This window comes from Paramormyrops kingsleyae, chromosome 5 (genome assembly GCF_048594095.1).
Source record: "Paramormyrops kingsleyae isolate MSU_618 chromosome 5, PKINGS_0.4, whole genome shotgun sequence".
Classification (NCBI taxonomy): Eukaryota; Metazoa; Chordata; class Actinopteri; order Osteoglossiformes; family Mormyridae; genus Paramormyrops; species Paramormyrops kingsleyae.
Genome location: NC_132801.1, coordinates 1,206,156 through 1,228,635, shown reverse-complemented (window position 1 = coordinate 1,228,635; position 22,480 = coordinate 1,206,156). Strand labels below are relative to the sequence as shown.

General features: G+C 42.4%; 1 protein-coding gene across 1 annotated transcript in view; it reads right to left on the bottom strand.

Annotated features, from left to right (window-relative positions):
• The window catches only part of c3a.1 (complement C3a, tandem duplicate 1), a 28,886-nt gene extending 11,248 nt beyond the window's left edge, over nt 1-17,638 (bottom strand). The window contains exons 1-27 of the mRNA XM_072711806.1: nt 17,525-17,638; nt 14,657-14,852; nt 14,189-14,351; nt 13,896-13,966; nt 13,608-13,696; nt 13,447-13,529; nt 13,245-13,332; nt 13,034-13,139; nt 12,621-12,741; nt 12,163-12,278; nt 11,757-11,903; nt 9,389-9,598; nt 8,948-9,142; nt 8,430-8,579; nt 8,196-8,325; nt 7,950-8,021; nt 7,339-7,536; nt 6,819-6,936; nt 6,380-6,468; nt 6,145-6,284; nt 5,853-6,065; nt 4,728-4,788; nt 4,547-4,633; nt 2,316-2,519; nt 2,084-2,159; nt 1,835-1,994; nt 1,297-1,395 (exon numbers count right to left, since the gene is read on the bottom strand). Coding sequence (XP_072567907.1) covers nt 1,297-1,395; nt 1,835-1,994; nt 2,084-2,159; nt 2,316-2,519; nt 4,547-4,633; nt 4,728-4,788; nt 5,853-6,065; nt 6,145-6,284; nt 6,380-6,468; nt 6,819-6,936; nt 7,339-7,536; nt 7,950-8,021; nt 8,196-8,325; nt 8,430-8,579; nt 8,948-9,142; nt 9,389-9,598; nt 11,757-11,903; nt 12,163-12,278; nt 12,621-12,741; nt 13,034-13,139; nt 13,245-13,332; nt 13,447-13,529; nt 13,608-13,696; nt 13,896-13,966; nt 14,189-14,351; nt 14,657-14,852; nt 17,525-17,601 — 3,459 coding nt within the window. The 5' untranslated portion in view covers nt 17,602-17,638. The remainder of the gene's footprint in view (nt 1-1,296; nt 1,396-1,834; nt 1,995-2,083; nt 2,160-2,315; nt 2,520-4,546; nt 4,634-4,727; nt 4,789-5,852; nt 6,066-6,144; nt 6,285-6,379; nt 6,469-6,818; nt 6,937-7,338; nt 7,537-7,949; nt 8,022-8,195; nt 8,326-8,429; nt 8,580-8,947; nt 9,143-9,388; nt 9,599-11,756; nt 11,904-12,162; nt 12,279-12,620; nt 12,742-13,033; nt 13,140-13,244; nt 13,333-13,446; nt 13,530-13,607; nt 13,697-13,895; nt 13,967-14,188; nt 14,352-14,656; nt 14,853-17,524) is intronic.
• Nucleotides 17,639-22,480: the final 4,842 nt, after the last annotated feature.

Below are 22,480 nucleotides of genomic sequence, written 5' to 3'. Positions count from 1 at the left end.
TTGCAGATGACACCAAGGTGGGTGGTGTAGCAGATACTGATCTAGCAGCAGAGAGGCTACAACGGGATCTGGATTTAATTAGCGACTGGGCTGATACTTGGCAGATGGAATTTAACACAGATAAATGTAAGGTAATCCATGCAGGGAGCAGAAATATAAAATACAGGTATCTTATGGGTTCCACTGAAATAAAGCTGATTACGAGAAATATCTTAGTGTGTATGTTGATGCTTCCATGTCCCACTCTCACCAGTGTGGGGAAGCAATAAAAAAGGCCAATAGAATGTTGGGTTATATCTCTAGGTGTGTGGAGTTTAAGTCAAGGGAGCTGATGCTACGATTATATAATTCCTTGGTAAGACCCCACCTAGAATATTGCGTGCAGGTTTGGTCACCATACCTTAAGAAGGACATTGCTGCCTTAGAAAAGGTGCAATGGAGGGCTACGAGAATGATTCCTGGTCTTAGAGGAATGGCTTATGAGGAGAGGTTAGATGAGCTGAATCTGTTTAGCCTCGAGCAAAGGAGACTAAGGGGAGGACATAATCCAGTTATATCAGATTCTAACAGGTCTGGATTCTGTTCAGCCAAATGACTACTTCAAAATTAGTTTAAATACTAGAACTCCTAGCCATAGATGGAAATTAGCAGGAGAACATTTTAAACTGAATTTGAGAAAACACTTCTTTACACAGTGTGTAGTTAGAGTATGGAATAGTCTGTCTGTTAGTGTAGTATAAGCTAAAACCCTGGGTTCCTTTAAATCAGAGCTAGATAAGATTTTAACAACTCTGAGGTATTACTTAAGTTCTCCCCAAACAAGCCGAATGGTCTCCTCTTGTTTGTAAATTTATGTGACGTAATGCCTTGTGTGACTCTTTGAGTTTGGGCTGAATATGAGCAGGACAGTCCTGCCCTCCCCCACATGCACATCTTTGAGGTTCATGGGTAAGTCACAATGGGGGGGGGAGCTGATGCCCAGGTGTAAGTCACAATGGGGGGAGAGCTGATGCCCAGGTGTAAGTCAAAATGGGGGGGGGGGGGGGAGCTGATGCCCAGGTGTAAGTCACAATGGGGGGGGGGGGGGGAGCTGATGCCCAGGTGTAAGTCACAATGGGGGGGGGGAGCTGATGCCCAGGTGTAAGTCACAATGGGGGGGGGGGAGCTGATGCCCAGGTGTAAGTCACAATGTGGGGGGGGAGCTGATGCCCAGGTGTAAGTCACAATGGGGGGGGGGAGCTGATGCCCAGGTGTAAGTCACAATGGGGGGGGGAGCTGATGCCCAGGTGTACTCACGCTGACTTTGTCTGCTCCACATATGGGACGCGCTTCCTGCATCGCGATGAGGACAAACGCCGTCAGCGATGCATCAGCGTCTTTCCCTCGCACGTTTCCCTGTGAATCAGATACACTGTGACCGATACAAAACAGACTCCTCCAAACTCCTCTAAAAGCTAATGTGCTGCATGGAGGTTCAGTAGGTTCTTCACATGATGACTCCTGTCTGCACAGTGAGTTATCAAACAAGTCAAACATAAACATACTCAATTTCAAATGTCCTTACAAGAAGATTCCCTAATAGCACATCATCTGCCCAACATGCAGTACATAAGTTACGTCTAATTAATGTAATACTCAACTCATCTGGTAATTGGCAACTTATCTATGCGCATCTTGCGCAGACGACTTGTCAATTAATAAATGAGTATTACATTATTTAGACATAATTTGTGTATGTCGAGCAGATAGTTGTATGCGTGCTATGTGTATGTTTTGAGAAAATGTTTTTCTTGCTCCTAATGTATCTTTGGTCAGATGGCTCCTCATCACATACCACCATCTCTCCGTGGTAGACTGGGGCATGCTCTTTGAAGGTGCCGTCAGGCTCTTGTGCGTTCAAGATCAGCCACTTTGTGGCGCTGCAGATCACGTTCTCCTCAATGCTGATGAGAGGGTACGCCATGGCGAACACCTTGGTCACATATGCTGTCAGCCTGGGGGGTGGGATGATGCAGAGTATTGAGTTTAATGGAGTTCTGGTCAAGGATGGAACGGCCTGATAGTGCAATCAGTCACTGCTCACCAGGTGCTGCTTCGTGTATGTTTCCAAACACTGTATGATCCGTCTTCCTTGCGATACGTCAACTCCTGCATGTAACCTGAGCACAATGAAATGATTAGACTGTTGGATCTGATGTCTCTTAGTGTGTCTCAGTACCAGAAATCCATACAAGTTTATCAATGTTCAAGAGAAATAGACTGAGGTCTGCTTAGGGTGATGTAGTTCAGGAGCGTGAAGCCTGTGTTTGACACACCTGTGCGGATGTATTTGATGGCCGTCTCTCGCTTATCCACTCCCACTTTCTCCCACTGGCCTGTGCTGTCCAGGTAGAGCGTGGCGATGACTGGTCCTGTGAGGCCAATCATGTTCTGCTCCCCGCAGCCTGATGGCTGCTGGATGAGGTTCCCAAGCGTTGAGCCGCTGATGACCTGGTAGATGGTCTGGCCAATCTGCTCACCTGAGCGAGTGATGCAGCATGTGAAGCTGGGGCCCTGTTATATTGAGTCTGACACCACATGGTATCACCCAGCTAAATGTAACTGGACAGTATAATGCCACACAACCTTCAGGAAACATCTTAAGGCTCATCTCAACCTGAAGCATATCAACTAACCTCATCCTATCGCTGCTTCACTGATAGTTCTATTAGTTTCCCTTGGCAATACTGGATGCTTTCTTTTTATATTTTGCACTTGAGTTTGTAGGAATTGTCTCCTTGATGTTATTTGAATAGCTTCTAATAGTTTTAGCAGTGCTGGTATGGTTCCTGCTCCAACACCATCTTCACTTTGTTCTTGGTTATTCACCGGAAGCTTTGCCCTATCAGCCATTACACCAGATCTGGCTCCTTGACAGCTTTATGCTTGTGATATATTGTCTACCTTGCTTTGGACTAAATCATCTGCAAAAGATACTTGTAAATGTAATATAACTTCTACTCAATTGGCAGCCATATAGCAGCAAAAAAAAATATGTGAACCCTTTAGAATGACTTGGTTTTCTGCATTAATTAGTCATAAAATGACAACTCTTGAGTGTAGGCATTCCGAAATGTTATTGAGTGTAGGCATACCGAGATGTTACTGAGTGTAGGCATACCGAGATGTTATTGAGTGTAGGCATACCGAGATGTTACTGAGTCTAGGCATACCGAGATGTTATTGAGTGTAGGCATACCGAGATGTTATTGAGTGTAGGCATACCGAGATGTTATTGAGTGTAGGCATGTCTAGATGTTATTGAGTGTAGGCATACCGAGATGTTATTGAGTGAGGCATGCCGAGATGTTATTGAGTGTAGGCATGCCGAGATGTTATTGAGTGAGGCATGTCGAGATGTTATTGAGTGTAGGCATGCCGAGATGTTATTGAGTGTAGGCATGCCGAGATGTTATTGAGTGTAGGCATGCCGAGATGTTATTGAGTGTAGGCATGCCGAGATGTTATTGAGTGAGGCATGCCGAGATGTTATTGAGTGAGGCATGCCGAGATGTTATTGAGTGTAGGCATGCCGAGATGTTATTGAGTGTAGGCATGCCGAGATGTTATTGAGTGTAGGCATGCCGAGATGTTATTGAGTGTAGGCATGCCGAGATGTTATTGAGTGAGGCATGCCGAGATGTTATTGAGTGTAGGCATGCCGAGATGTTATTGAGTGTAGGCATGCCGAGATGTTATTGAGTGAGGCATGCCGAGATGTTATTGAGTGTAGGCATGCCGAGATGTTATTGAGTGTAGGCATGCCGAGATGTTATTGAGTGTAGGCATGCCGAGATGTTATTAAGTGTAGGCATGCCGAGATGTTATTAAGTGTAGGCATGCCGAGATGTTATTGAGTGTAGACATGCCGAGATGTTATTGAGTGTAGGCATGCCGAGATGTTATTGAGTGTAGGCATGCCGAGATGTTATTAAGTGTAGGCATGCCGAGATGTTATTGAGTGTAGACATGCCGAGATGTTATTGAGTGTAGGCATACTGAGATGTTATTTTTCCAAGACACCGTTCACAACAACTGATGTTACTTGTGAACAGCAAACTCAAAACTAAGTGATTTTTACAAGCCAAACTAACTGTAACCCATGCCTGTGATCTCAATTCATTGACTGGACTCCAGGTTTGCATCTCCTGACTTCATTTAGCTTTTGTTGAAGTGAATAGCCTTGGGGTTCACATATATTTTCCAACCTGCACTGTGAAAGTTTGAATGATGTCTTCAATATGTACAAGAACAATACAATAGTCTGTGTTTCATTAGTTAAAATTGAGTGTGTTCATTCATTATTGTAACTTAAATAAAAATTGTGTCACATTTCATGACCAATTTATGCATAAAATGAGGTAATCCTAAAGGGTTTACATATTGCCACAGTACATTAGAATAAATAACAGGACATACGAGAACATACACCAAATGGTTAGAATACATCACCCAACACCACCCTTATCACAGAAGGTCATCAGAGGGCTCTGGGTGGACTCCTTACCAGTCACGCTGATGAATGTTTCAGCAGGGGACCCAGGCACCCTATTCTTCAGATCTGCACCCTTGACTGTCTCCATCTGATTCCCTTCTGGAATGATCAAGCACAAGGCTGTCACACACTCATTCACTTAACAGGTGTTTAGGGCTTTTAACAGCAACAGAAATCCAGGTCAAAGCCTTACTGTGTGTAGCAGGATCCAGAATGACTGTTTTAATCTCCTTCCTGATGTGTATCCCTTCAGGCTGTCAGAACAAACACAGGAACCCAAGAGGAACATGCTCAGCTGAAGTCTGGCATAAAGAACTGATTCAGACAACAGGAGAGTGAACGTTTTTCACGCAGTCGGACTATAGACCCAACAGGTGACGTCCTCAGGTGACGTCAACAACTGGACAGTGAGAAACTCATTTATGAAAGTAAAGAATAAAACTTTAAAACCGTGACTTTTTAAAGCACCACTAGTGTACTGGCATCCTACAAAATTCCCATTCTTGCAACCTGGGTTTAATTCCAGTTCTAGTTCAATTCCAGTTCCACACACTCCCCATGCTCCTCCAATCCGTCTGCAAACTTCATAGGAAGAGTCACCAGAGACATGAATGTCGCTGCTGAGGTAAGTGAATCTCTCGACAAGGTCGACTTTCTCCCTGCAGACAGACAAACTACTGATGGCCGTGCCTAAGAAGTCATTAAATGCCTGGATCTTGGTCTTTATCCAAGACACCCGCAATCCCAGACACTCAGACTCTTCACTCAGTCTCTTGAGAGCCCCGATCAGAGCCACCATTTACTCTGCTAAGACCACAGCATCGTCGGCAAAATCAAGAACACACATCATGCACTATGTGTAATTTTAAGATGCCAGGTTGTATGTCTAATCGAATGTCTCAGGATGGCAGGAGGAAACCCACACAAGCCGGGGAGAGCAGGGGGTGGGATTCAAAACCCCCCCATTGCTGAAGCTGCAAAGTAATAGTACGCCCCTCAGAGCCCCCATGCCAACCATCAAACAGATATGTATGTCGCATTTGCTTATCTGAGCTTGTTGGTCCTTTTCAGTCTTGCTTAGCATCAGGGGCATCGTTAGGCATATTTTAGGGGAGCTGTACACCTAAAATTTTTCTTAGTCACCGCAAATAAGACTCAGCCCCCCAATCCATTCATTTTTAACTACTCCCCTGCTTAGCATCAATTTTTCCAGAAATAAGTTCTAATTTCTAGCTGTTAATCGTACTACCAACATGTAATGAATGTTATTGAGATGCTGATGGACAGATGTGGGACTCAGATGGAGAAGGGCACTAACCACCACCAGCAGGTCCTTCTTCACACCATCACTGTAGGTGGAGTCATAGACAGAAGCTTTGACTTCAATCGAGTGCTCCCCGAGTCCCATGGGGATGATGACGAAGGGCACAGAGTTGGAGGACATTGCCTCCACCATCACCTCCTCCCGGTACTTCCTCTTCTTGTGGGCTGCACTGCACACTGTCTCAGTGTCCATCAGTTCCACACGAACCTGTGGAGATGCTTCATGTTTATCTTGGAGGTCTCAGGTGGGGGGTCTGGAGTGGAGAGTATCTACAGAAAGACCTTACTTTTATGTCATCTTCCATGTAGTTGTAAAGTACAGCTTTGATCTCCAGCTGCTCATTTCGCACAGCAGAATAGGGCAGCTTCAGGTCAATGAAGAAGTCCTTCATCACTTTCATCTCAAAGGGACTCGCCATACAGATTCCTACAGAGCGGGAGTGTGTTTGTGATTCTGCTTCTAATGTGGATAAATAGTCCCTGAAATATGCATTTGTGATCCAGAATGGACAGATACACTACCACTTTTTTTTGACAGACTGACAGCAGTGACCTCCCAGGTGGTAATGGAGTCCTTCAAAAAATTTGTAATTTCCATTGATGTAGAAGCACTGGATGGGAGACAAACACGAAAAAATGAAGAAAAACAGAAAGGAATTGTTGAGTTACAGAGCAGTGTGTTTCTGCTACAGACAGGCAGTTTGGCTGCCCCAGCGATGCAGATGGGATGCAGTTATATGGTGATTGAGCATATCAAATGGCTGTGCAATCGTAGACTTATAATTGATACAGTCACATCAAGGGCTGCTTAACTGCAGACTGGTAACTGATAGAGTGCAATCAAAGGTCTGCAAGCCAAAGAGTGATAACTGATACAGTCAAATCAAAGGGCTGTGCAGCCACAGACTAATAAATGGCTGATAATTCATCCTGAGTGGGACTGAAAGGCAGTAGGTCGTACCAGTCTGTCTTTCCATTGGGGCACGCTGGCAGTGTCTCCTCCTGCCACAACCAGCTTTCAGGGAACTGTGTGCGTGACACGATGTCTCTGTCCGAGACGTAGTTGTCATCATCTTCTGCTGCAGTTAGACAAGGATGGTGCGAGTTGATGTCTGTGATAACGTGTCCTACAGACTCAGCTAAACTATGCAATTAGTTTCCTTTTCTGTTGCATCTCCTCAACACGAATGGACACAAAAACAGCCTCTTTATCCAAAAGTAACTGCTGCAAATTACTACTGACACCATCTTATAAAACTGGAAGTCCTCACAAAATGTACACATGGCACTGCCTTCACACCTTGCCTGTTTGCCACTGCGTGTTTGCAGCTGAGGCGATATGCATAAGAATTTCCCCATTCAGAAATTCTATGAAATTTGTCTAATCTAATGAAATGCTGAGACTCGGTGGCAAAGCCAGATTTGAGAGCTTTTAGCACACGGCCCGGAGCCACAGTCAGCAGGTTGGGGGTGTGGCTTACAGCGGGCCAGCAGCAGGTTCTCATTGGCGGCCTTCTGCCGGTTTGTGGCAGCCTCTTTGCAGCAGTGCAGAAATGCGCTGACGCACTCGGCCCCGTCGATGATGAACTCGGCGCGGCGCTCGCAGGTGTAGTCCATGAGGTTCTCCACCATGCCGTCTGCGCAGCACTGCTTCTGCAGCTGCGTGCTGTATTTGCTGACTGAGGGGCATCAAAACCAAAAGTGTAAATGGGGTCAAAAGACCCCCCCTCTTCTGGCCAGAGACATAATGCTGCACAGTCAGAAGCCTCCAGGGTAGCAGGTGGATTCACAGAGTTGCACATCTTTCTTTATTTAACAGATGCCTTTATCCAAATAACATATCATTGCAAAGGTGGGGAGCAACTGCGGGGTATAAGGGTCTCGCTCAAGGGTCCAACAGTGGATTCCACAGGATATGAATTGATGACCTTCTGATTATGGACAAACAACCTCACCACACTGAAACACACACTGCCCACAGTATGGCAGGTTACCAGGCATCATATTTATCATGGGTCACAGCGGGCAGGGTACACATCCCAGCTGTGTCTAATAATGTGTATCTGGAGTAGATGCCAAAGGCGGGTCTTACCCAACGAGGTCTTCAAGTCCAGCAAGGTGATGGAGCGGCGCCGCCTCTTTGGGGGGGCGGGGCAGTGAGGCTCTGCAGTGGGAGAGCAGAGAAGGGGAGGACGGTAGAGAGACGAGGGGGCATGTTAAGAGAGTCGCCCGAGGCACCAAGACCGTACAGCAGGAGCGCTAACCTTTATAACATGGGTGTAGAAAGTCACCCCCTGCACATGTTAATATTCAGTATGCATTTCTGACGGAGCAGCACCTGTTCTGGATTTGGTCTCCACATTAGCATTGGACTGGAAAATCAGCCCAGCGTCATAAAAGACGTCCATGCTGTTCCTCCCGCTTCCTGCCGTGCAGCCGATGTCGTGCTTCTCCACTGTGTCCCAGATCTGTGTCAGACAGCACAGAGCAGCAGACAGCGTGACTGTCCCACAAGCACCACTGAGATGCATGTGAATCTGTATGCTGACGGTAAACTGAGCTGATGTGTTACCTTGCTTTGGGTCAGTCTGTTTCTGCTGTTCAGCACGTAGACGCCCTTATCCACGGCCACCAGCCCCACCTTGGCCTCAGGGTCACCCTCAATTTTCAGAGTGAACTTGTTACGTGGCTGATATTCTGTCTTCTTCGAGGTGACTTTGAGCTTTTGGCCAAAAAAGAACGGAAAAGTCATTAGGTATCACTGAAACAGCAATAACATCCCGAACAGAGAAACACTGACAGAATAGCAGAAACATCAGTGACCGAACAATGTCACTGAAAAAACATCAATGCGACGTAACAAACATCGGTGATGCGGTGGCGATAACAGATAGTACGTATTCTTCACACAACAAAGGCACAGCTGATACAGTGTGGTCACTGAAAGACCATCACACACATTACACAGATGTGATTGGTGCAGGTCTTGTACGATGATGCACAATAACCTGGAAACAACACAAAAAATGTATGCAGCCACACACCTACGCACAGGCTGTCACACGCTTAAATAGCATCATGGTCACATACCGTCCCCATACAGGTGTCCTTCACATCCACCCAGACCGAATCTGACACCACCTCTGCTTGTCCCAGGTGGTAATAAACCACCAGTCGGAATGACGGGATCATGTCTTTCCTGATCGGCAGTGACAAGGTCACCAGTGATTGACCTCTCTGCCTCTCCTGTCTGCCCGCATGGACGATCTGTCCTTTGTTCACTACCTGTGCAGGTGCAAATGTAACACCTGCATTAATATTTCAGGTGTCATGTCAAGTCAACTGGGGCTTTAAATGCAACAGCAGCATAATGGGCTGCGAATAAATATAATAAGTATCTAAGATGTATACCATACCTGGAGATTATATACAAACATTCCAAGTATGTCAGATCAATATGGCATTTCAAAACACATAGACCTACAACTGATTATTGTTAATAATGCGAGTGGAAGAACGGTATATGCATACCAGGTATGTGAAGTGACTGATCTGATCCTGGACCCCTGCATTGTTCTTAAGGTTCAGATTTACGAGCAGGTTGTCGCCGATTCCCAGCTCGGCTGAGGTGATCCCGATATGCAGGTAGTTCTGGGAGTTCCCATATGTTAGGTAGGGCTGGGCCACCATGTTCTTCCTTGCCTGTTGCTGTGGTTTCAGTTCATTCATTTCTGTTTGCACCTGGCCAAAAACACACAGTTTAAGCATTAAGTGATTAGTTTTATGATTGATTGCACCTTATTTTTTAACATTTACAATACTAAATAGTTCAAAAGTTTCAAATGTTTCACTTACTCTAAAGTTGAGTTTTATAATTGTTTTTAAACATTTTTTTTTCATTTGCAGAGTGAACTACACATTCTTAGTTTCTTATCACAACTGTTTCACAAGTTTATCACTTTGACAAAAAACACATTTGTTTTATAATTGCCCCCACGCTTCCTTTTTTAAACACACAGCACTCCCTCAATTCATATTTGCTCTCTCTAATTTCAAACAACCTCTGAATACAGTCAGGATGCAAGGTATTTTGTGCTTTGTTCATCATTTGTGCATTATATAAATCAAAAGTCACAAACTTTTAAAATATATTGTCACGCCCAGCTTCTCCGATCCTCCTGTGTGCCACGCCCCCTCGTTAACCTCCTGTGGAATCCCTATGTTTACCAGCTGTTATAAGTTTCCTGCCATTAGTCATGTGTGTTTCAGTCCGCATTCGAATATGTTTCCCCAGTCCAGTCATTAACATTGTGTGTCTCCAGTGTCTTATTGGGATTGATTCCTAATAAACCCTGTATTCCCTGATTATCCATTTCCCTGCTCCTGCTTCCTGATTCTCACACCTTGATCGTGACATATATAATTTAATAAAAACCAGACTGGGATTTTGTTTCAAACAACCAGTTGAGTACTCTGTGACTGACTTTATGCAGAACTGGTTGGCTGAAACAAAATCTTGGTCTGGACTTTTACTCTCTGGACCTGAATAACCAAACTCTGTAAATATTGTGCATTAGTTGGCTCACAATAATCTGATCTATTTACAATTCTTCTAGCAGTTTTCTGTAACATAAAAATTGGATTTGTGTTGGTTTTGTTTGTTGCCCCATATCTCAACACAGTTAGAACAATGAGAGAACTACGTATGGAACTACAACAGAAGTATGTATTGAACTACGAGTAAACAATACAGTGTGTATAATGAATTCTAATTCAAGATATCTTTAGTTTTGTTTAATATTGCAATAGTTTTAGACATTTTAGTTTTTACATTATTTATGTGTGCTTTCCAACATAATTTATGATCGATTGTCACTCCTAAAACTCTATTTCAATATCATCAATTATAATTTTAACTTGGTTTTTGATTTGTTGATTGTCAAATATTATAATATTTGTTTTACTTATATTTAATACTAATTTGTTAACATCTAACCAATTCTTCAAAACTTTCATTTGTTTCCACTGTATTCAGAAGCCGTTCCAAGCTTTTCCCAGAGCAATACATCTTACTGTAATCAGCAAATAAAACAAATTTGAACAATTTAGTCACTTTACAAATATGATTTATATACAATATAAATAATTTAAGGCCTAGCACTGAACCTTGTGGAACCCCACAAGTAACCTTGAACAAATTTGATTTTACATTATTTATCATTACAAATTGATATCAGTCGTCAAGGTAGCTTCTTAGCCAAGAGTATGCTATCCTTGTAACACCATATCTCTCCGTTTTTTTATTATTAATAAGCCACGATCAAAAGTATAAAATGTTTTTTTTGAGTTTAGAAACACCCCCACTGTATATTCTTTGTTATCCATTGCAGTGGATATCTCTTCTACCAGTTGCATAACTGCCATCGTAGTGCACCTATTTACTCTAAAACCAAACCGATGGTCACTGAACAAATTGTGTTTTTCTATAAAATTGTCAAGCCTTTGCACAAATAGTTTATTTTAAATTTTGAGAATTCGGAAGGCACAGAATTTGGTCTGTAACTGGAGAATAGATGGCTATCTCTACTTTTTGTTTTCTGCTTCTTTTGTTCCATGGCTGGCATAGATTTTAGGCTGACCAGGACCCTCTGCTGGATTAACATTTATGGGTGGATGAATGTTTGTATTCTGGTCTTGGTTCAAAATGAAATTAACAATGTGACCAGACTGAACTTCTGATGTTCAGGCAAGTTTGCCCCCCTGGAGAGAAAGTGGACCAGAACCTTTGGTCTAGCCCAGCTCTGTGTCTAGGTCTCTCTGAGGGGTGGTAATTCTGGTGTTACTGGTGATTAGAGAAAGCCTTGCTTCTGCACTCCCCTTTGCGGTCACGGTGACTCACAGTAACTTTGAGGTCATTGGCCCCCCCACCAGTGTTGATGGTGATCTTGGCCAGGCCGTCCCTGTTGGTATCGCCATGCACGTCTCCTGGAGAAACCTTCAGCCGGATGTTTTTAGCAGGGCTTTCGTCTGGGTTTGTCACGTAAACCTTTTAAGGGACAACAGAGGAAAGCTCATAATGGTGCCCTGGATATCGGAAAGGACACGTCTGGCAGCACAGAGGTGTATCATAGTATCACATTAATGGTGATCTAATACTGCATAAATACTCTGCAGGTTTTAAAACCGATGTGTATTTTTATTCATAAATATAATGTTTCGCTTAAAAATATGCCGAAAACTTCATTGGATTTCATACAAAATACAGAATAAACAATAAAGGGTGAAGGTTATGACAGTCGCTGTACCATAATGTCAAACGGCATCCCGGGTTTGAAGTACTGGGGCGTCTTCTGGAAGTGAATGGTGTAGGGCGAGGTGACGATGAGGATGCCCTTCTTCTCCGCCTCCACCATCTCCGTGCCTTGGAGAGATGGGAGGTGAGCTTAAGCAGGTTGCTCTGAGCCTGCAGCCTGATCCTACACAGCTGATATGAATGTGACGCCACCGGCAGCTACAGGGACTGTCAGGGCTCAGATATAATACCCAAATGCCCAGATAGCTGCTCATGGAAAGTGAAACAGGAATGATTGTACTGAACCAACCACAGTCTCATTTAAATCAAGCAATCAATATGCATCAAATGTTTCACCCACCATTACTATATAATTAAATCATTATTTTCGTCATTTAGTATCACATACTGACGCATTAAGCGCTATCTGTTAGTACAGCAGTGTAGTGCTAGGTGGCGCTGTGAGCTTACCCGTACTGGTCAGGACGCTGACGGACACGTATATGGATGATCCGACAAGCTGCTGCATGTTGGGGCTGACCTGTAAGATGTGCTCCTGCTTCAGCGTAGCACTGCCTTTCCCTGCGGTGATCTGTCGGTGGGGGGGACAGACGGGTCACTCGCTCTGCTGGCCAACAGGCTGGAAGGGCAGGGAAGCCCAGGGAGATTCCCAGTTCTCAGTTAAGCAGCACTGAGAGATTTCCATCTCCCAGAATCAGCGACGCTAGGCTGTGTGTCCCATTACTCTAATGCTATGGAAAACCCAACTCAAGGTGCATTCATAATTGGGTGACACTGGGTCACCAGAAGGGTTTTATATTTTCAGATACTCTGCAGAAAGCTTTTAGGAAGGAAGCCTTTTCTCATGGAGCAGAAGAACTGACCTCCACCCTCTGGAGAGACCCCGGAAGGCTCTTCTTCTCTCCTTCTGGAGTCATCAACCCAAACACCACGAACGCCTTTCCGTCCACCTCCTTCCCGTAGAGGTACCTTCAGGGCCAGATGAGAGACCAGCTTGAAGAGCACAGAAATATGTCAAAGACAAAAGAATAAATGTAAAAATGATTCTATTGATATCCAATCAAACTCTCCTACTTGGCTGTTATGTCGATAAGCAGTTCTTTATCGTCCACATAGAAAAATGATCGTTTGGCTTCCAGACTGACCTCAAATGTTGGAAGTACTAGAAGAATGCAGGAGAAAAAACACAATAAACATCATGCAACCAGTGACAGCTCTTTATTTTATATAGTTCTACATATGGCTGGTGTATTCCTCCCATGGACGACTGACTCACCATATTCCTTGACCTCAAACTCAGCAGTGAAATTTATCTGCGGAGTCTTCTGGAATTTCCCCACCACCTTCCATGTGCCAGTGCTGCAATGTGAGAGGAGAGAGGTCAACGTACTGGACATGGGGGTGGGAGCATGATGCTTTGGCATTCAGAGCACAGACCTGATCACTTCTGGCAGTTTAAAGGTTCCTGATGTGACACCTTTGGCAGGAAGCACTTGGACTCTGTCAATCGTTATTCCATCAGGGGTCTAAATGATACACAGTGGTTCTCTGTAAGCCGACTGCAGTTAGTTACAGACTCAGAGTGTGAGTGGAAACAGCAGTTAGTCCATGCTGGTCCTTGGCAGGGACCCATTGATGTTAACTGTACTACTTCATTAGATATTCAGGGGATAGACTGCAGAATGTTTTAGATATAATGCAGCAATTCTGACAACAATTATTTACCATGATTTCAACTGAAACACCATTGTCAACAGGTTCCATGCTGGGGTTCAGGGTGAAGATCCTGTAGTGAACTGAAACATTATGTTTTATTTTTTCATAAGTAACCAGGGCAAACATCAACTTACACAACTATTAAGCTTTTAAAACAATATGGCCAAAAGTATTTGCCTTGTTTGCATTGAATCCCAATATTTTTTAAATTTCAAATCCTTGGCTACTTTTCACAATTTCTGAACACAATTTAAAAAACTGCTTTTATTTTGCTCTTATAATAAATATATCTCTCAGCTTACCTGTGCTGGTTGGTGTGTAGATGGTTTTATCGGTCTGAACGAAAATGTAGCCAGCTTGGAAGGACAGAAGAACTACTTTCTCCAGTTGATGTTGGGGGAACTTTGCTTGTAAGTACACATACTGTTTTTTAGTTGATGTTCTATCAAATGCATCTTCTCTGATCTAGAGTGAAGCAAGAATGCATCATTATAAGATGGTCCTTCCTTTATGCATAACAGGACAGAAAATGTATAACAAACGGGTGCTGGACAAGAAAAGAAGGGAAGGTAATACTGTGGCTGACATTCAGCAGGAAACATTTGATGACTGACATGGAAATGAGGGTGAGTAAGAGCAAGTCCTTCAAAGGAGTACAAAGGACATTAAGCAGAGCTGAAGCCCGAGGAGGAAAGTCTGGTCTAGATCCAGGCATTACTTTCTAATTTCATGAAATGCATATTATTTGAGAATAAAGAAAATGGACTCACTTCAATCTCCTGAAGATCCAGGAATTTATTCTGAGAGGTGAGAGTGGTTTTTTTGCTGAAGAACTCCCTGTTTTTGGCTGGGAAGTCCTTCACTGAAATTTCCACCTCAATGTTACCTCCAGTGTATTCCTGGGCCTCCACAAATACCTTCTCTTTGTTGCCCACACGCAGCAGATTGGGGGCGCTCATGATGTAGCTGTGCAAAGGGAGGGCCAAGCAGGCAACGTTAACCAAGAGAAGCACAGGGAAAGGAGAGGCTGTGCTCACAGCACATGCAGACAGTCCATAACACAGATACCCAGGAGCTATCGTAGACTGTGAGCGTGCGTGACGGTCGGTGGGTGAAGTGGTGAGTCTGTCACTTGTAGGGTTCAACAAGCGTATATTAACAAAACTCACACAACCGACTCTCATCAATAACAAGCCTCAAACCACAGTCCAAGATGAAGGATCCAATGACATAGTTATTGTTTGATGTTTTATAACAGGGGTGTCCAACTATTTTCTTCCCTGTGGAAAATTCCATCAGCAATACAAAGGCAAGGTCCACTCACACTGCCCCCAGTGCACTGGGTAGGTGGGGGGGGCATAATTGTATTATGGCGCAGATGCGGACCAAAGACCACCTGTCTTAGAAGAAATTGGCTTAAACTGCATATACTGCAAGTTTCCTGTTAGCAAAAGCACTCATCTTAAAGGCCACGTTGTGTAATAAATACTACTAATTCAAGTTATTTTATGCTATTTAGATATGTCCCTGTGTGAATGTCAAGCGTACAGAGTAGATGGTCTGTAAGTCCTCTTTGTTGACTCAGTAAAAACATTCAGGCACAGAGGAGTGTGTGATAGGAAATGGTGATTGGAGAATAACTTCATCATCCCTGGCCAATCAGGCTGCAGGCTGAACTTTTAGAAGAACCCCTTTAACTCTTGCTGCAACTAAATGCAGGGGCAGTTGCCAAATAATTGATCAAAGTTCAAACTTTTTCCAGAAGTCAAACACAAAAAACTGATTACATTTGTAGATGTTGATTAATCCGTCCTTCATTATTTCCCTGTACTTAAGCCGTGACATTCACCCTTTAGACCTATTAAAAACTTCAGGAATATGCTTCAAATGTCCTACTCATACTACAGAAGTACATTAATGTGCGTATGTATGATTATCCAGACAGTGCCCTCAGTCAGGGCTGGGCAGTAATGATATGCAGTACTGTGCAAAAGGAAAAGAAAATGATGTTTAGATTATCCTCGTGTTGGTGTAAAACTATGATATTATGCCTGTCAAAGTGTGTCAGCGTAGCCATTTCAGAACCTCTGCTAAAATCACCCCAGTATTTGCAGTGACCGTCCAGTGCAGCCATGTATTTTTTGACTTGGCCACTAGCATACCTCATACAGCTAGTCAATCTGTCACTGACTTTTAAACCAATTTATTTAATTATTTAATTGAGCTGTTGCCGAAATTTAACAAAATCATGGAAAGGCTGAGGTGCCCCTGAGGAGAAGTTTGGAAACTGAAGCGGTGTTCATCTAGCCATCCAACTAGATATCAGTAACTTTTTAGGAAACAAAAGAAATTATTACTAGTTTTTATTGTGTTACTCTTAATTTGCACATGTTGTAATGTTAAATTGTGTTTTTTCTTCTAAGCCAAAGTACACTTGCTACCCAGATAAACAGCTTTAAACATTTCTTTGGACTGCCTAAGACTTTTGCACAGTACTGTACATGTAAAAACATGTAACTGTATTCCATCACGGTTACACATACATTGAGGTTTAATGAGGCTGCATCCACATCGTTACTTTTTTGTTTAGAACCATGTCAGCCTCGGGTCCCTAGTCTGCCCCTGCTTAGGGATATCTGAATATCCATAAAAGCATGTGGAAAAAAGACATGTAGATTGATCTGAAATCTGTCTGACAACACGCCTTTCTGCACAGAATGGCATTAGCAGACCACTTTTATCACCCACATGAGACTGAAACGTTTCATGTGGCTGCAGAGTAAACATTCTAACAACATGTTATTCTTGTTTTTAGTTGTGTTATTTTACATAGAGTTTAATGAAAATTATTGATGCACTTTGAATTATTGTGCAGTTTAATATTAATTGTCAGTGTATTAAATGCCTTTGAATTTAAAATAAATTTTAAATGAATTTGATGTAATTTGTTTTTTTCCCCCTATGTCCATTATATTTCTGAACAAGTTTGGAAAGCAGTCCAAAGTATTTAGAATACATGATCTCGGGTGATTTAACAGAATATATTACAAATTGCATGTTAGAGCATGTATTCAGTATTCTATCCAAGTAACCTACCCAACAGTGCTCACAGTGTGTCTGTATTTATGAATATCCAGACTGGCAGTGTACTCACAATATGTCTGTACTGATGAGTATCCAGACTGGCAGTGTACTCACAATATGTCTGTACTGATGAGTATCCAGACTGGTAGTGTACTCACAATATGTCTGTACTGATGAGTATCCAGACTGGCAGTATGCTCACAATATGTCTGTATTTATGAATATCCAGACTGGCAGTGTACTCACAATATGTCTGTATTGATGAGTATCCAGACTGGCAGTGTACTCACAATATGTCTGTACTGATGAGTATCCAGACTGGTAGTGTACTCACAATATGTCTGTACTGATGAGTATCCAGACTGGTAGTGTACTCACAATATGTCTGTACTGATGAGTATCCAGACTGGCAGTATGCTCACAATATGTCTGTATTTATGAATATCCAGACTGGCAGTGCACTCACAATATGTCTGTATTGATGAGTATCCAGACTGGCAGTGTATTCACAATATGTCTGTACTGATGAGTATCCAGATAAGCAGTTTACTCACAGTGGATGGCACTGATAGAGTGCCGGTAGCATCAGGGTGAAAGACACCAGCCATAGAAGGTCCATCGCTGCCCGCATCCTGCCTGCTTGCTTGCCTGGAGACAGAGTGCCTGTCCTTCCTCATCTTCTCTTTTATACAAACCTGCTCCCCCCTTCTTTCGCTTATCCAGCCCCCAAGAGTAAACACCCCTTTGTTCCCAGCAAAGATATTGCATTTAACAAATCTCAGAAAGTGAGCCATTGCAGCTTTCTTATTGGAGCATTGTAGAGCTGATGAGGTGTTTACTCTGGGGAGGCAGCCAATCAGGAGGGAGTTTCGATAACGATCAATCTTACTGAATAACGGACAACATAAGGAAAAGCGGTAAAGAATGCGTGAGGTTTGTGTGTCTTCTCTGTCGGCTCCTCCTCAGTCACTGCAGTGAAGTTAGCCTCATGCTTGATATTCAGTTGTCAGGCCTTAATATCTTTTAATAAAAGCAAGCTAGGCAGCTTTTAATGACAGATAACACAGATAAGGAAGCACACTATTTTTTTAGTTTAGAATTTAGTTTATCGCTAAACCAATTTTTTACATGTTAAATGAATAAATTATCTACATTGAAGCAACTTCAATTATTTCGTGAGATCAGCCGCTTCAAAGATTTTTCGCTGATTCAGCATGTCCAACATTTTATTGTTTTTAATGTACATCCGACGTAAATGACTGGGCACAGCGTGCGCGAGCTGCAGACCAGCGACGGCATGTTTTTTGTACATCTGCCCCTGCGTATCCTTCCTTTGGCCATATTGGCCTGGATATGTGACTGATTTCCTGTATCTGACTGGATTCCCAGAAGAGCCTCTTATCTTATCTCTTTCTTTTTTCTCTGTAAATAATACAGATCAGAAGTGATTTAATCCATTTATACAAATACATGCCTTCAAATCAAAGTTTCTTACATTTAGTTACTTAGATGAACCTTTTGTGCAAAGCAAATATCACCTCAATGTTACTGAATAACCCGCAGGAGAGGTTTTGCATTGTCTACAGAACAGTAACATCACATTCTTAATAATCAGTTTTTTGAGAATGCAGGGTCAGCCAGGCCCTCGTGGAGCACTCAACAGGTGGGAGCCGTGCCCAGGCGCCCAATGGTCACATCACTCTGCCAACCACAGGGTTTGAATTGCCAACCTTCTGATGACAGGCATAGTGTTGTAGCCCACTGTAATTCAAAAATAAAGATGGGCTTCACTCCCAGTCTTTTTCAACTTTCAGAATGCTGCACCATAATTAAGTCAGTAAAATAAAAAACAAAAATTGGCTGCACTTTGCATGATTGGGTTTATGTTTATTACTTTCAATATGTCTCCGTACAAATGCAATTAGGCGTAGTGCCTTCCTCAGTGTGTAATTTACAATGTCTGCATTCAAACCTTAAATATCCACACTTAAAAACCAAAACAGCCAATGTCAATTCAAGAAGTGTAATACTGGGCATAATCTGTGCAGAGTCCTACAAACAGCCAGTGCTGTAGGGAATCGTACCTACACAAAATCAGCATAATGACATCAACACATAACATTAAGACAGATACCTTTATGACAGTTCATCTTCACACAAAAATACCACAATAATAATGTTACTGCTACACATCTGATGAAAAAAGATTAACATCACAAGAAGCAGGTAAGGTAAAAGGCCTCGTTCATGCCATTTTAAAATGGATTTGAGAAAGCATTTCTTACACAGCATGTAGTCAGAGTATGGAATAGTCCTCCTGCTAGTGTAGTGCAAGCTAGAACCCTAGATTCCTTTAAATCAGAGCTAGATAAGATTTTAATAACTCTGAGCTATTAGTTAAGTTTTCCCCAAATGATCTTGATGGGCCAAATGGCCTCCTCTCCTTTGTAAATTTCTTATGTTCAGTGTGGCTGTATTTGGGGGAAAAATGAAGTGAAAGTGATTAAATGTCATTGTTGACACCGCAGCACACAGCAATGAAATGTGTCATCTGCATATGTCCCATGTGTAACTTTGTGACATAGCAAGGGGCAGCTAATTCAGTCCCCGGGGAGCAGTGCATGGGGGTGGTACCATGTGCAGGGTACCTTGCTGGTCTGTGATTCAAACCAGCAACCTTCCAATCACAAGCATGCTTCCCTAATCATTAGGGCACCACCATAATATACCAAACCTTCCTTTTCAGAATGCAGTTCTCTGGCAGTCTGGTTAATCTCCAAACTCATGACTCTCAGTGAGTTGCATTAAAATGTCTTGCCAGTGAAGACAATTAATTTTTGTCCCTAATGGCATATTTATGTACACAAATTCTTGTTTTAAGTTGTCGCTTTGCTTGCCCTACATAATATAAACCACAAGGACACGTCAACAGGTAACCAACAAATGTGGATAAACATGTGACTGTGCCCATACCTTAAAGCTTTTGGTATTGTGTAAAAGGTTGTATAAAACATTTTTCTCAGCATATTGACAGCATTATTATAGCATTTGCAATTACGCTCAGATGTCTTAAAGGGCCAGTGAAGTACAGGGGCTGGGATTATGAGTGTGGTTATTTAAGGTTTGAATAGACACACTGTAAATAACACACCGAAGAAGGTACTGCATCAAAAATACACACACTGTAAATAACACACTGAAGAAGGCATTACACCAAAAATACACATGCTGTAAATAACACACTGAAGAAGGTATTACACCAAAAATACACATGCTGTAAATAACACACTGAAGAAGGCACTACACCAAAAATACACACACTGTAAATAACACACTGAACAAGGTACTACACCAAAAATACACACACTGTAAATAACACACTGAACAAGGTACTACACCAAAAATACACACACTGTAAATAACACACTGAACAAGGTACTACACCAAAAATACACACACTGTAAATAACACACTGAACAAGGCATTACACCAAAAATACACACGTTGTAAATAACACACTGAACAAGGTACTACACCAAAAATACACACACGGTAAATAACACACTGAACAAGGTACTACACCAAAAATACACACACTGTAAATAACACACTGAAGAAGGTACTGCATCAAAAATACACACACTGTAAATAACACACTGAACAAGGTACTACACCAAAAATACACACACTGTAAATAACACACTGAAGAAGGCATTACACCAAAAATACACACACTGTAAATAACACACTGAACAAGGTACTACACCAAAAATACACACACTGTAAATAACACACTGAAGAAGGTACTGCATCAAAAATACACACACTGTAAATAACACACTGAAGAAGGCATTACACCAAAAATACACACACTGTAAATAACACACTGAACAAGGTACTACACCAAAAATACACACACTGTAAATAACACACTGAAGAAGGCATTACACCAAAAATACACACGCTGTAAATAACACACTGAAGAAGGCACTACACCAAAAATACACATGCTGTAAATAACACACTGAAGAAGGCACTACACCAAAAATACACACACTGTAAATGACACAATGAAGAAGGCACTCCACCAAAACGCATCTCTGTGGGGTTGTTTGAAAAGTAATAAATATGAAGCTGAACATGCAAAGTGTGACTTCCTCTTGTTTGTTCTTTGCTAACTCACAGAGCCACACATGTACCTCAGTGGTGTGTGAAAACTGACCAACCCCGTGCCCCACCGCCCCCCAGCACCCCGGTCCCCATTTGTCCAGTCACAAGTTCTCCTCTTTCTGTGCTATCCTGTAGTGTGGGTTCCTATATATATATATGTAGATACATTTACATTCCCTTCAGTTATGGCCTGGTCAGACTTCCAAAACTTAGCGGATTTTTTGGGAACCAAGCTGTTTTTCAGAATGTTCCCAAATTGTTCATGCTTTCTATTGATTTGTTTGAGCTTGCTGAGATAAGTGCTCTGTTTCTCAATACCCAAAATTCAATTCCAGCTGGAAACCCCCTTTCTGCACAACACCTTGCGCAAGGCTGGCTTTTACCCACAAAATGCTTGGGTCCAAGATTACTGTGGAAATGATTAATTGACGGGAGCCCAATGGCAGACCACAGGAGTTACACAGAGACAAAGCTCAAAAGGTCATCATGGAATGAAGCCACTGGTGACAAAGCCACCTAAATTAAGTAGCACCTCAAACGTAGCGACTGGTTCACACTCAAAATAGTTTAACACTGTAGCTCTGAAGCTTTCTGGGATTCCAGCTCTTCATCACAGTCACTGTTTGTCTAAGCTGTCTGTTGTTAGGGTAGATGTACTGGTGTCTGGTAATCTCATGATTGCGTTTTGTGTTCTGGTTGATGATTTGGGGAGGGACACTATATTTTTGAGGTTAGTTGACTTGTTTGCCTCATTACATTTAGTGTTCTGTTGATGTTCTGATCATCAAAAATGAAAAGAAGTCAATCAATAGCAAGATGATTAAATCTAATTAATAATCACCACAGCTGGAATGAAAACCAGCAAACAGCTCATAAAGACCAGGGGCTGGTTGCACAAGTCACGTTGAGTTGAGATTTTCCTTAAAGTCAGACTTTAGGTTTCTTTAAAATAAAACCAGTTGCACAAAACACTCAAGATTTTTCCTTAATGTTTCACTTCAGCATTTGACTTTTTCCCCTTATCTTGGGCTTATACTTAATGAATCCCAAGTTTGGCAAACAATTGCACAAAAGACCTTACAACCAAGTAAAGAAAACAACTTAAGGTTGTTAGCCACAAAATGGCAATAAAAGAAGACAAACAATGCATCCTAAGAACAGTGTTCTGCGACTGGGAGAACCCAATGGATACGTTTCATGATGATCACTTTGTTTTGCATTATAGCTCTGACTGGCTAAGAGGCGCTGGCAAGTGTCACTACCAGTGTTAGAAGAATATTGGTTATTGATTGAATTTTCTGATGCATAAGTATGGAGACACAAGCAAAAAGGTATTCACT